General features: G+C 37.9%; 1 protein-coding gene across 1 annotated transcript; it reads left to right on the top strand.

The window, feature by feature from the left end:
- Nucleotides 1-3,779: 3,779 nt before the first annotated feature.
- Nucleotides 3,780-13,118, top strand: LOC139693352 (glycerol-3-phosphate phosphatase-like). Its single transcript, XM_071591480.1, has 6 exons — nt 3,780-4,277; nt 4,346-4,506; nt 4,935-5,072; nt 5,782-6,004; nt 8,277-8,418; nt 12,081-13,118. Exons 1-6 carry the CDS (start codon nt 4,121-4,123, stop codon nt 12,256-12,258), a joined length of 999 nt encoding a protein of 332 aa, XP_071447581.1. The 5' UTR covers nt 3,780-4,120; the 3' UTR covers nt 12,259-13,118.
- The last annotated feature ends 1,691 nt before the right edge of the window (nt 13,119-14,809 follow it).

The following is a 14,809-nucleotide window of genomic DNA, read 5'->3' as shown; positions in this document are numbered from 1 at the left end:
GATGGATGAGAGAAGAAAATGGAAGAATGTAAACATATAGTTTGGTAAAAGAAAGTATACATAGTAAAATAATAAATTGAGAATTGCAGCAAAAGAAGTATGGTGGAAGATGCAATGTGAGGATATCAAATCTTTGCAGAGGAAGGGTGAAAATGGGGTGCTATGCAGTAGGGTTAAATCATTATCAGGAAATAAGAAGGGAAGATCTGTGCTAACAGTTAGAGATAAGTTGGGTAATATAACAGTTGATACAGAAGAGATTCAAGAGAGATGCAAGGAATATATAGAAGAACTGAATGGCTGAGAACTTAGGCCAACAAGGTTAGACATAGATGAAGTTAGCTTAGGTCCAGACATATTCAACGATTATAAGGCCATGGAGTTAGACAACATTCCTGCGGAGCTACTAAAAGATTTAGGAAAATGTGGGAGGAAGAGTCTGTATGGACTGATAAGTGGTATCTATGAGGAAGCAATCTGGCAGGAAGACTGTGAGATCAGTGCTAGTTTCTATTCTGAAAAAGGTCAAGGCCACATCATATGAGTACTATGGAACAATAAATTTGATTTCCCATGCAGCTAAAGTTATTCTCAGGATCATCAACAAAGGATAGAGATTAGAGTAAATGGTCATTTAGGTGATGATCAGTTTGGATTCAGGAAGGAGAAACACACGTGTGATGCCATTGCAGTAATGAGATCATAATGGAGAGGAATATAGAATACAATCAGGACATATTTGCCTGTTTAATAGATTGCAAAAAGACGTTTGTAGGAGTGAATTGGGAAAACTAATGAGTATATTGGAGAAAATAGGAATAGAGTGGAGGGACAGAAGGCTAATTCACCTGTACATGTCTCAGACTGCTCAGGTGTGGGTGGGGAACAGGGAGTCCGGATGGGCAGTGTTAGGAAGAGGTGTAAGGCAGGGTTGCCCATTATCATCGGTGCTGCTCAATGTAATAATAATAATACTTGATTCATTTTGAAAAATGGTACAACCATATGAAATGTCTTCAAATATTATTTAATATATGAACATAAGTTCTTAAGTGTGATGAAGATTGTCACAAAAGAATTCATCCAATGAGTAAAGTGGGTGAGTAAGTAATCAGGTATATACCCTATTCTCGAAACTCTGGATACAGGCTGATTTCAACTGAGTATGCATGTAGTTATTCAGTCTTATGTTCATATAATGAAATGCATTGTAAGTTGATGACAATCTACATAAGTGGTATTTAGATTTGATTTACCTCTTGTGGAGTAGTTATGGATGCTAGATCTTAGTTGGTAAGTTTCTAGATTAATTTTCACATAAACAGAGCCTTAAAGATGTATAAACTATATACAGCCATGATTCCATACCTAATAAAAAATTGTTTGCAGGAATCATGTGGTGGCAAGAGAGCGAATAGCTCTCTTTTGTAGAAGCAAAATTTGTTTAACATGTGGGGAATGGCCCCATAACTCAACGACATAATTCAAATGACATTGAAAGAAGGCGTGGTAGAGTGTTAAAGGATATTCATTTGAAATGAGAAAGTTGAGCTTTCTTAACATATAAACAGGTTTAATAGGTTTATTACTGGTCTAACTGATGTGAGTCTCTCAGTTAAGTTTTGTATCAATATAAATTCCTTGTATTTTAGCAGGTTCAATATCAGTTATTTTTATTAAATACTGCACATGATATGCTGAGTTTTGCAAGTATTCAAATGTACATGATTAATATCAAACCATTCCTTAGGTAGTGCTTGGGTCTAGTATTAGATCGTACCTTTGCATCTTCTAGATGTTGACATTTTTGCACAAAAGTAGGGTCATCAGCATATAAAACAGATGAAGGTTTCATATAACTAGGCAAATCATTAATCATGATGATGAACAGTACTGGGCAAAGTGCAGAGTCCTATGGGAAACCGAATTTTATTTTAAGAGCTGCAGATCGACAGCCATCAAGGTCAACCAATTGGTGGTGATCATCCAAATATGACTTCATTGGTTTCAGTGCAACTCCCATAACACCATAATATTCTAGCCTCGTTAGTAATATTGAATGATTAACACAGTCGAAAGCCTTACTACGATCACATAGTGTCACAGAGAGTGGTTCCTTCTCTTCAAATGCATTAATGACATAATTAAGTATGGATTCTATGGCCAAAATGGTAGATATCCCAGATCTAAAGCCAAACTGTGATTTGGAAAACAGATTATTTGACTCAAACTAATTGCACATTTGATCTTTCATTATAGCTTCAAAAATTTTACCAAAAATGGGGACTATGGAAATGCGGCGAGAGTTAGTTAAATCATCTTCATCACCTTTCTTATACACAGGCACTGTTCTGGAATATTTTAGAGCTATGTATATGTGGAGGAAATGATAAAAGAGGCATGGGAAGAACTGGAGGTAGGAAATAAAGTCAAAGTGGAATTTGTAAAATCAGGTTTGCTGATGACCAAGCTTTAGTTAGTCAGTCAGCCAAGGGGTTGCAAGCATTGCTGAGTAAATTGGAAATTCAGTGTGGCAGGTATGGGATGAGAATCAATATTAATAAAACAAAGGTTATGTGATTTTCTATAAAGAAAAAGTCTAAGCTAAACATTAAAATAGGAGGGCAAAAACTAGAGCAGGTAAAACAGTTTACATACTTGGAAGTGTTTTGGACCAACACGGTCAAAGTAGTAGGGACGTAAGGAGAAGAAATGCGCTAGGCAAAGAGGCTTTCACAAGGAGGAGAGAGTTGATGACGGGGACGTTAGGGATATTAAGAAAAGACTCATAAAAACTTTGATATGGAGCATAGCTATGTACGGTGTGGAAATGTGGTCATTCAAGCAGGAGGATAGATGTAGACTGGAGGCTTTTGAAATGTGGGTGTTGAGGAGAAGGTGAAATGGACAGAGAAGAAAACAAATGAGGAAGTACTTGGTATGGTGGGCGAGGACAGGGGTTTGATGGGAGAAATCCTATGGAGGCAGGAAAAGTGGATGATGGGGGTATTGACCGGCAGTGGTATGTTGAAGACTGTAATAGAGGGGAAAATGTTAGGCAAACGAGGAAAGGGAAGGAACAGGATAGGGATGTTGGACGGGATGAAGGAAATACCAGAGACAAAGAGGGACCTGATGTAGCGTAGGATGCTGGATTGTGTGTTTTGCTAGGAGTCACAAAATATTTATTTAATAGCTGTGTCAATCCGAAAACCTACCTTAACCGGTAGATTACCTAATTATTTACATTATATATATATATAACCATACACACCGTAAACAACCCGAAGGTCGGTTTAGTAGGTGAGTTCACCCAGTACTAAGCCCTATTCGGCGTGCGAAATTCACACATAAGGGAAGGGGGGCCAGTTGCTTTCCCTGTGCCGGTTATAGTTCCCTAGGGAGATGTGACATATATATACATACATTGGAATATAAATGTATGATATAAATATGCATAGATACACATATATGAATATTATAATGTATTATATATATATATATATATATATATATATATATATAAATATTATAAACAAACAGAGCATACGAGGAACTCGCGGCTATTTAACGCCTTAGCGCATCATTCAAGTAATAAAAGAAACTATCTGATCTTACTCCTGCTACTCAAGTCTTACTACCTGCGATATCACATTTGAAAGAGTTAATAACAGAGATTTCTACTTCCTGTCGTAAAAAATTGCAATGATCTAAAGACTTTGAGCCGGATTATTATCGTCTTCTGTTATCACAGGCAGAAGACGGCCGTGCGGAAAGTATGAAAAAAGTAAAAGTAGTAAAACCACGAACGGCATCCTGAGGCCGCTGGGGATACCTTTTAATTCTAGGGGAACGTGCATCTAAGCTCTCATATTGTAGCATAATTTAAAATAAGAGACTCTATCTTATGATGCTCAAATAAAATAAGCTAAATTGAAAGCTGTCTGAGAGGGATAGAGTAATATCAACCTAATTTGTAATTATCACGAAAGTCGTGTTGTACACTTACTCGGGGGAAATTGACAGGTTGACTTTTAGCAGGAAGTCAAGGTCAAAGGGTAGTGAAAAACAGTTTCATAATAATTGTTGGTTCCCATTCAAATAGACGAGTTTTTTATACATGTTCATAAGGACTTGTATCGCACATACTTTGAAGAGTAACTATAGTAATTTTCAGAAGATGAGTTCTAAATCAGCCAAGTTTTTACCATCTCTAAGTCGTGATGATATTAAGAAATTTATTGAGTCTTTCGATACGGTTCTCACGGACTGTGATGGTGTGTACCTTTAGCACGAGCTGAGTAAATAAATGTCGCTGATTATTGGTAAAGTATTTTTTACACAGGAGTTTTATGGGTGGAGAATAATGCCATCGATGGCTCACCTGCCACAATCAACCGGCTTGCTGAACTCGGAAAGAAAATATTTTATGTAACTAATAATAGTACGAGAGAGAGACAGGATTACGTTGAAAAATGTACGAAGTTGAATTTTCCAGCAAAGAAGGTGGGTACCTATGTCCTCGACAATTGTCCACTTAGGAGGATTAAATCCAAAAAGTAGGTGTCCTAAGGGGAAAAAAGGTATCTAGGTACCTTTGTGTGCTCCCAAGATGTTAAACCATAAATATACAAAAGCTGAACTTCCGCTGGAAAAACTTAATGTTTATTTCCTGTTATAAATAGGAAGATTTTTCTAATTTTCTTTCGTACTTTGCTAGAAAAAATCGAAAGAAAATGTACACATCTTTTGGAAATCAGGGGCGTGATTTACGGGCGTTATAACTTTCTTATTTTATATTAACTATCTTCTTCTCCCCGTCCTAAGCAAATGTTTTCGCGTGGCAACGGTCAGTGGATGATCGATTTCAGGATTAATCGCAAGTTAAGAATTAATTGGCTGGCGATCATCGCAGAGAACTTTTCAAATTTCAGGAAGAAATCATTGGCACGGCTTTCCTTGTAGCAAATTACCTAAGAAGTATTAAGTTTGGGAAGAAAGTGTTCCTGATTGGATCCGATGGATTCGCCAAGGAATTAGATATAGCAGGAATAAAATACATTGGCCTTGGGGTGAGTTGAGTTTAAATTTCTTCTCCATTTAAATTATTTATATTCCTCAATTTCATGAGGTTGTGTAAGGCGAATATAGCATAATGTTTGAGTGCCTACCTAACCTCTTATTGAAGACATTTTATGAAGAACCAGTTCTATAAAAAGTTTTAATGCCATAAAATACTGTATAAATATTCTCTGAATTATTATTGTCCATTTTAAAACGACATACATTTAAAAAGGTATTACTTCTTATGGCCAAAAATGTTATTGTTTCAGGAAAACCCACTCCCGCATATATATCACTGTTCACTATTTTATATTCTATTTAATATATCTATTCAATATCTATATTATATTTTAATTAATTTTTGGCATATTGAAAAATCAACTCTGTAGTATGTTCTGTGTGTGAATTATCATTAGCATATTTTATGTCCATTTGTTAAATTCACCTTTAGATAATGTGTAATGGTGGCAGTACTGATGTTGATAAATTGGACAGGTCCTTGTAAAATCATCTCTAAATAAGCTTATGATGACTAGAGTGTTGATTAATATATTTACAGTATCATCAATTGGTTATTTTGGTAAATGCAAGGGATTAATGCTTATGTATGATAAAGTATAAAAGCTAGGATTTTGTCTTCGTGGATCCTTCTTTTATTTGTATCTTAATTTCCTGATGTTTTTGCTGATTGACTCTCTAATGAAATTTTTTCATCAGCCTGATGTCATGCCACAAGTTTACACCACACTCCAATCCATAACACGAGACATTGAAGACCACCTGGATCCAGAGGTGGGAGCTGTATTGGTTGGCTTTGACCCTCATATCAGTTACCCCAAGTTGGTTAAAGCGGCATCATACCTCTCGGATCCTAATTGCATGTATATAGCCACAAATACAGATGAACGTTTTCCAGTAAGCTCACGATTAGTGTACCCAGGTAAGCATTACTGGGTGGGTTCAGGATTTTACCTTGTACACACCTAGTTAGTTTATGTATTGGACTAATAGTTCTGTTTATGAAGTGATGTATAGGACCCAAAAACCAAACTTATCTGTAATCACTTGCCCTGTAAAAATTAAGCGTGAATAATATCATAACTTGGGCTGATCATCTATGCCATACTGGACAAAAATCATATCTTCCAGAAGCCAATGACTCAATAACTCCTCTGCTGCCCCCTCCCACCCCCCCCCCCCACCAAGACCCTCATCCAAAATTTCTAGAAGAAATCCTTTCTTATGTTTAGAATATGAACCCATTGAAGGGTTCTCACCCACAGAAATTGCCTTTTTCTCCCCTACTTACCTTAAAAACAACCCATCCCATTTCTCTATCCTCCTAAAAATACACAAGCCTGACAATCATGGGCATCCTATTGTTTTCAGCTTCAGCTCCCCTCTCAAAAGCCTTCCTGCACCAATTGACCAGATCCTAAATCTCATTGTCCACATCCCTTGCCTCCTGCTAAGACTCCTACCACTTCCACAGCCTCCTACACTCTGTACCAGTACCTTCCCATGCCTAGAATCCCTTCTGCTTGTTCACTCATACCCTGTTGACTGGCACACATCTTAGTTCCCTGACTCTTCGGAATCGACACACCTTGCTCCTCTCCTGTGTTCGCCCAGAAAATGTCCTTTGAACATTTTCTGCGTGAACATGTCATCTATGTGATGAAGTTGGTTGCACTGTAATAAATTATTTTTTTGAAATGCATTATACTTACGTTATTCAAAAGAGAAGTCTCACTAAGATTGGTAAAGGGATTCTTTTTCTCACTTGATCAATAAATCTTTGGCTTCTGCACTTGCTGGAATGATGGCTCCTGGCAGCTTACGTTTAGTGTTTTCTCTTTTTCAGCTGATTCACGAGACGATCCGAAATGCCTAGATTTTGGAGGTATCCATTTCTCTTAACACTAATAGTGTCTTATTATTGGGCTATAATGCCCAATGTTAAGGCATTGTGATTGCCAGCATTCCAATTAAAGACTAAATTCGGGGGAGTATTGCTTGACCTTGACGAGTGGACTTGGATATAGAAAAGAGAATACAATAACATCAGTGCTTTATGCTCTGAGAAAAAGCCAAAGTTCTGCTACTTAGGACTTGTTAGATTTGATGGAAATATTCTGGCTGAAAAATGCATTGAACTGATAGTTATTTTTTCTTTAGGAACAGATATTTTTGCAATCACTACTTATGGTGCAAATAAAATGGTAAGTGGAAGTGAGTTAATACTAGCTAATCATCATGAAAGTGTGTTATTTAGCCAATTATCAGTCCGTTTTGTGGAGAATTAGTTTTGCTGCTGACACTAGAGATTTGATTCAGCCATTGTTCAATGTCATTTACAAGTAATATTCTTTTTACTGTAATTCAAAAGACATAGAATTGTCAATGAGAAGAGAGCTAAAGGATTCCATGAAAGTGGAAAGAGAGGAAAAAGCCCAGATTCTCTGTGATCAGTTGCAGTTTGGGATCTAAGAGGGTCTTTCCATTGGCAGGAATAAAATGCAATGCAAATTAGGAGTGAGCCATGCCGCATGTTTTTTTTATTATCATTTTTTAAAACTCAATGAATAAATTTTAAATGAGGAGAGCTTAATTTGGGGCTATTATTTACTTCTGTGAATTCAATCAGAAACAATTTTAACTCACTTAATGTTTAATATTTCTTTTGCACCTCTTCCATATGTATCTCTTTCATTTTATTTGTGTTGAGAACAGAATTATTTTCATCCATGCTGCTTGGTGATTGTGCGAGCTTGATATTAGTCATAACTGATATGTTTCCATGCTTGTGCGTGATATAAAACTATTGTCCTCTACATTCTATCCTCATTTTTCACAATATTCATGTATTTTTTATATTTTTCCTTTTAGCAGTTAACTCTACTTCATTCTGAGGCAGAAGAAATTACAATCTTTCATTTATTCGTAAAGAGAATATCTCTCGTAATCCGAACCCATTGTAAATTGAGAACCTAATCTAATGAAAATTGATCAGATTTAGCTGCATGCCTAAATGGTAAACTTGGTGGAGACCATCATTGCCGCCTTCCGGCTGTGTAAATCGCTTTAAGTTGTGTGTCATTTTGGTTCCTCAATTGGAGCTGGGACAGTGTTTAGATATAATTAATTTGAGCTCTGAATGCCTTTATTTTGCCTCCGTGACAACTCCTCAAACTCTCTTGGCGGTATTGCAGGGACAGGGAGTTTAGTGGCAGCTGTAACTACATGCTCGGGCCGAGAGCCATTGGTGTTGGGGAAACCAAATCCTTATGTTGCCGAAGCAATAGGCAAATTCCACAAACTGGATCCCAAGAGAACGCTGATGATTGGGGACAGGTGAGAGTGAACGATAGATGAACACGTCTGTGATTTAGAGGAGGCCAATGCTGATATTGGGTTTCTTTCCTCCCTTCCTTCTCCTTCCGTCCCACCTCTACCAAATCACTAACCTCTCCACACAGTGGACCTCAACTGTTGGCCGCATCCCCCTAACAACTCTTACCATCACAAAGTTTAAAGAAATAGCTTCTCAATTTATGATTTTCCAACTTTGAATGAATTAACGTTTTTCCCTTGCTTATATGCAGAGCTTGATGTTACCCACATTTACCTTCACCTTGATAGCTGCAGCAGTAATGGAATCCAGAGATTTCCGAACAATCTCTGCAAGAAACACTTGCATGCAAACACCTGCTCATTCTAATGAATCTTCTGCTTTATAATAATGATATGCTTACCCACATGGTACGAGGAGTAGCAACAACATTCATGTCTCTTACCACAGGACAAAGTTCTTGTCCAATGACAATTTGGCTGTGTCAACAAACATGTAGAACTCCCTTCCAAGATTAATATTATTTGCACAATCTGTACTTTCACGCATTTAATAAATGCTGGAGTATTAATAATTCTTCAGCTTGAAGTTTCATCTGCTATTTTTGTGACACTTTTATTATGAATTGTTGAGAAAAATGTAGGCAGAAACATGAATCACTATCATCAATTGAAGTATTTGAAAAGTAAGTGTAGTATACAAGGTATGTCCTAAAAGTAATGTCAGTGATTTAATTGTGACGTGACTGTACATTGAGCCATGATCGGACGGGTTGTAACTGATAGTGAGCGGCCCCAACTAAGCAGCGTTCTGCCGCTCAGTGTGCTCTGGGCATCCGTAGAGAGGGGATGGGCCTGTTTGTGAGAGTCGTTTTTTGATCTTGTGCAAGTGAAAATGCAGCGCTCATTATAACAAAGATTTGTGTACAAGTTTAGGTGCACGAAACTTGGCAAGACTGCTACAGAAACTGCTTCTATGATCAAGACTGCTTACTAAGAAGATGCCGTGTCAGATTGGCAAGTGTTTCGGTGGGACAAGGCCTTTTCGGAAGGCCGGGAAGAGGACCACGCCAGACAGCCATCCACAACTACCACACTACCACGGCTGACAATGTGACCCGAGAAAGGGAACTGTTGAACTCAGACCAACGATTGAGTGTTCATTTAATGGCCGGCATGTTAAACATTCCAAAAACTCAACTTTATGAGATCATTACAAACCATATTGGCATGCCGAAGGTGTGTGCAAAAATTTGTACTGAAGTGCTCACTGAGGACCAAAAGTCATGCCCCATTGAAACATGCCAAGAAAACCCCGACATGTACAAATGTGATCCCAAATCTTTGGACAACATCATCACAGGCTCCCACCAGACTTTTTTTTGTTTCCATGCCTCAAAACACCCTTGAAAGGGAAGCATTTTGGGACAATGGATGGATGGGATCAAAGCACCTTGCACTGTGGCATTAAAGGACATTCCAAAGGAGGCCTACTGCAATGCATTCGACAATTGGAAGTCCCGCTGGAGCCTATTTTGAAGATTTTTAAACACTTGCAACAAAAAATTCAATAAATTATTTGTAATAGACTTACTGAAATTACTTTGAGGACAAAACTTGTATTTTGTATAAAAACTTTAGTAAATAATGAGAATAAAGTAGTGAGAATTCTTAGGAGCAATGATGAATGGCCACCTTCACCGCAGTAGTGTCTTCAAGTTTTTGTTGGAAGATGAGTCTAATTCACTATCCAATGCAACTTTCCGTGTATCAAGTGTGGCCCCGTCTTCCGAATGTGCTCCTGACTTGTCTCCAGGTATCTCAGGGCTGAACCACTGGAGTGGATGACAACATTCAGGGCCACCCAAGGTGATACTCCAACCCATGACCTCTGGATTGGCAGGCCCTCCTGTCTAGCCCAGGCTGGGATCCATTCAATTGATATGCGAGGGTAGTTTGAAAGGTTCTCGTAATCACCACCAGATGTTGGCATTAGTATAACAAGTTTCCTGCATAATAATAGGTAATCCTTAATGAGTAAACATAATGCCTTGGTGCCCTGGGAAGAGATCTGTCTCGCAGATGCCTCCCTGTTGTTGCTCCCATGTTATGATTTGTGAAGTTCGAAAAAATTGAGATTCGATCGGTGATTCAATACTTCATAAAGTAAGGTACGAAAGGAAAAGATATTCATGCCGACTTTCAGAATACTCTGCTCCTTCATATTGAACTGTTGCCCAAATGGACGAACGAGTTAAAGTTTGGTTGGGACAGCTTAGAATATGATCTGTGTAGTGGTCGGCCAAAATGTGCCACTACCCCAGAAATTGTTACTAAAGTGCATAAAATGGTCATGGAGGATAGCCAAATGAAAGTACCAGAGATAGCTGAAGCTGAAGGTATTTCATCTGAACGGGCATATCACATTTTATCAAGGGCGTTGGATGTGAGAAAATTATCTGCAAGATGAGTGCCGCTTATGGGTGACTAGATGCTAGATCACAAATGCATCAGAATGGAAATGTCCAAAAAATGTTGGACCCATTTTAAGAGTAACCAACAAGATTTTCTGCGCCAGTTTCTGACCAAAGATGATACTTCGGTCCGCTGCTATACCCCCGAGACAAAACACCAGCCAAGCAGTGGGAACACATTGATTGAACACCATCAAAGAAAGCAAAGGCAATACGGTTGGCCTGAAAGGTGATTGCTTCAGTTTTCTGGGGTGTGAAAGGGATTCTGCTGTTAGATAATCTTCCCACTGGTCTAACAATAACTTGACAAGACTGTGCTAACCTCCTGGACCAACTACAGCAAAAGATACACAAAAAAAGGCCAGTTTTGGGAAGGAAGAAAGCCATCTTGCATTAAGACAATGCACCCCCATGCACAAGTGGCGTTGCCATGGCAAAAATACATGAACTAAGATAAAAATTATGGCCCCACCCACCTTATTTGCCTGATTTGGTTCCATCACATTTCCATCTCTTGCCCAAGCTTAAAATTTTCCTCGGTGGGTGGAGATTCTTTTCAAACAAAGAACTAACGGTCAAAGTAGAAGGGTATTTTGTAGGCCTGAAGGAATCTAATTTGCAAGATGGGATCAAGACATTAGAACATTGCTGGACCAAGTGCATTAGTGTGCAGGGAGAATAAATTGAAAAATAAAAAAAACTTTCACGGAAGTAAGACAATTATTTCCATCTCATTCCGAGGATTTTTCAAATTAGCCTTGTAGACAGAGGTATGGTTGCCCTGTGGGTAGAGTTCAATTGTTCCTGATTTTTCGAACGTAACAGATATTCCTGTAAATTGCGAGCTCCACATAGGGAGGGAATAGAAAATCAGCCTCCCTTTATTGCAACTCTTTTGATGAGTACAATTTCACTTGCTGAATAGGGCTGGACATTAGGTGAGCTCTATCCTATCTAACCGACCGTTAGGTTATAAGGTACTGTGGTCGGTCCCTGTTGACATGAATGGCAAAAAGGGGAGAACTGATCACATCTCTCGGAGTGGTGCCAGAGGCTACTTCTGTTATATTTTTACCACAGACTTCCATTCAATGTCACTACGCTAATATCGGAATCAAAATGGTATTTCTTATCCTCGAGGTAATTCAGTGTCTGCTTGTTCTATCCTGGGATTTCTGTTGCTCACTCCAGGGGCAACTCAGACATCCTCCTGGGTGCCAATTGTGGGTTCCAAACGCTGCTTGTGATGACAGGTGTGACCTCAAAGGAGGAACTCAAGCAATGGGAAGGCTCTGCAGATGCCAGCCAGAGGCTCCTGGTACCAGACTATTATTTGGACAAGCTTGGAGATCTCTTGCACTTGCTATGAGAATGCTCGCCTTTTGTTGTAGGTTGTGAGCCATCTCATTGGTTGTTATTAGGAGGGTGCGTGTGGTCATGTGTGTATGTACATAATTGTATGCAGTTGCTCAGGGCTCAAATCATAAGTGCTTAAATCTGAGGAAAATATTTGCTGGTCACTGTTACATGACTCCTTTGTTTTACCATGGAGTAAATATGTCTTGGTAGAGTTTTCATTTCCATCCATGGATTCCTCACAATTTGGAAACTTATTTTGGATTTTTGCAAATTAATTTAATGCTCAATATGATGTTGGGAAAAGGAAAAGAAATCATTGTACTTCTTATTTCCTTGACATATATTCTATGCATGGCAACCTTGATGTAAGACTTGATGTACTTTCAATGCTCCTCCGTATGGGCATTGAATTTGACTCATTTGCTCACCACCTGCATATTTTTGTAACCTACAGTTTTATCAAAATACTTTTGACTTACTGAGAACACTGCTGTTTTCATTGCTCTTTGTGCTGAGATGTGGTGCTATTTGTGGTGGGTTTTTCTATGAATTTCCTGACAAAATCACAACTCTTCTTACCTGAAAGAAGTTTCACATATTGGTAGCCAAGGGAAATACTATCTCCATTGATAATTTCTGAGATGAGTATCGTAGAGTATAATTTATCCAAAACTCTTGAGTAGAGGAAAATCCAAATGTCAATTTACAATATGATTTGTGGAATAATTTGTGTTCTATTACAGTTAGCCTGCAACAAGTTAATAATTTAAAATGTAAATCCACCATGTGCAGTGATAATGAAATGATCTGTATGCATACTACTGCCGAGTAGAGTGTTACTATTCATGATGAATATATTTTATTACTTCATTCATAGTCTTAAATTCAATTTTGTAGAAAAGTTGAGAGATATGAATATATTAATATCAATGCAACAATTTCAGAGTAAAAATAATTTGCCTTAACAGGGATTGGAATGTGTATTTATATCATCCACATAGTCCTATACTAGTGGGCAGTGGGAAACAGCATGAAAATTGTGAATGTTACATTGTCAGATGTAACTTTAACAGCTGAGAGAGAGGAATACTGCCTTTCTTGGCACTTACATTAGTGTTTACATGCATCAAATGTTCACTTACAATCCTGTGGTGGTACTGGAGATAAAAAGCAAGAGTTAACATGTCAGATCTGCTGTTCTATCTGAGTAAAGTGGAGGATTAATGTTTATAAATGAGTCGGAGGAAAGGTTAAATATTTTTACAGTTATTAATCGTCTGTGCGTACACACAGTAAATAAGTTCTGTTATTATTCATGAAATACTAGGGGTATTAAGGGCTTCATTTTGATTGTGATTAAAATGCTTGAGCTGAGGGAGCTTGTGAAGCTGCTCTGATTACAGTGCAGTGCCCAAGCCTTGTTGTTAGATAACTATAGATTCCTCCAGCCTTGAGTGGCTGAGAAATAGGAGACATGCTAAACCTCAAGGAGGAGGGTGTTAACACTGCTATGCTATAAATTACTCAAAATAAATTCTCATGAAAGAAAACACGTTGTGCCAAACTGATGAATTTTTTGGAAGCGAGTGTCTCTGCCCAAAGCTATTACGGATGAGTTTCGGACAGATTTTAACAACTAACGGGGCGGAGTGACACTGCGGCCAGGTACCCGGCCTTTGTCACTCCGCCTGAGTGTAGTTTCATCCGCGAAAGGACATGTTTATGAATGCGGAATGTAAGTGATGATGAATTTGCAAAAAATTGTGTACCTGTATATTATTTGTTCGGTAATTATTTGTGTGTACACAATTGTTCTGGCCAAATCTCTTCATCTATTATTTTGACATTATTTGCTGATTATCCAGAGCTCCTCTAATTATAACCCTTTCATGTTAATGCAATTTTAAATTGATATAATCCCTGTTTCCGCATTAAATGAAGTGATGAATAATTTCTGTGCTACTTAATCACATATCATAACACGCAAGTGTGATGGATAGGTGACTTGCGTGTTATGATATGTGATTTCTTAGGTAATTATTCTTTGTTTAACCATGATGTAGTGCAAAATCTATTGCTGAAACTCATTTGTGGTCATCAAATATTTTAATTCATTAGCGAAGACATTGAAGAAAATAATAAAATTGTATCTTGTTGAAAATGAAGAAGGGGTTTCTTGTATATTGTGATATCATTGTGGCAATTACTGCACGCACATAGAAAAACCCATGTGGTTACTGATATATTTATAATAATTTCCGTAGATAGGTACCCTATGTAATATAAAATCAAGAGCAATATTTGTGCATTGATATTTCAATGTAATACAGTAAGGGGTTTTTCGATATACAAGCATTGAAGTTGAGCATGTTTTGATAAGCTTTGTCACAGGTTATATAAAGTGAGCTCTTAGAAGTACAAATTCAATAATTTGGTATGGGTAAATGTTATGCAGATTATTTTGTTTCAGTTGAATCTGATACATTATTTGGAGAGAAGCTTAAATAAGACAACCTATCCCTCCAGGGAAATTCCTTTTGGTGAAATTCATATGAAGAACC

This window comes from Hetaerina americana, unplaced genomic scaffold (genome assembly GCF_022747635.1).
Source record: "Hetaerina americana unplaced genomic scaffold, ioHetAmer1.1.p SCAF_47, whole genome shotgun sequence".
Classification (NCBI taxonomy): Eukaryota; Metazoa; Arthropoda; class Insecta; order Odonata; family Calopterygidae; genus Hetaerina; species Hetaerina americana.
This window is presented reverse-complemented; position numbering and strand designations above follow the sequence as displayed.

Coding starts and splice junctions, on each gene's coding strand:
- LOC139693352 (XM_071591480.1), top strand. CDS start 4,121: ATGTTCATAAGGACTTGTATCGCACATACTTTGAAGAGTAACTATAGT. Junction 4,278..4,345: donor GGTTCTCACGGACTGTGATG/GTGTGTACCTTT, acceptor TTTTTTACACAG/GAGTTTTATGGGTGGAGAAT. Junction 8,419..12,080: donor ACGCTGATGATTGGGGACAG/GTGAGAGTGAAC, acceptor TGCTCACTCCAG/GGGCAACTCAGACATCCTCC.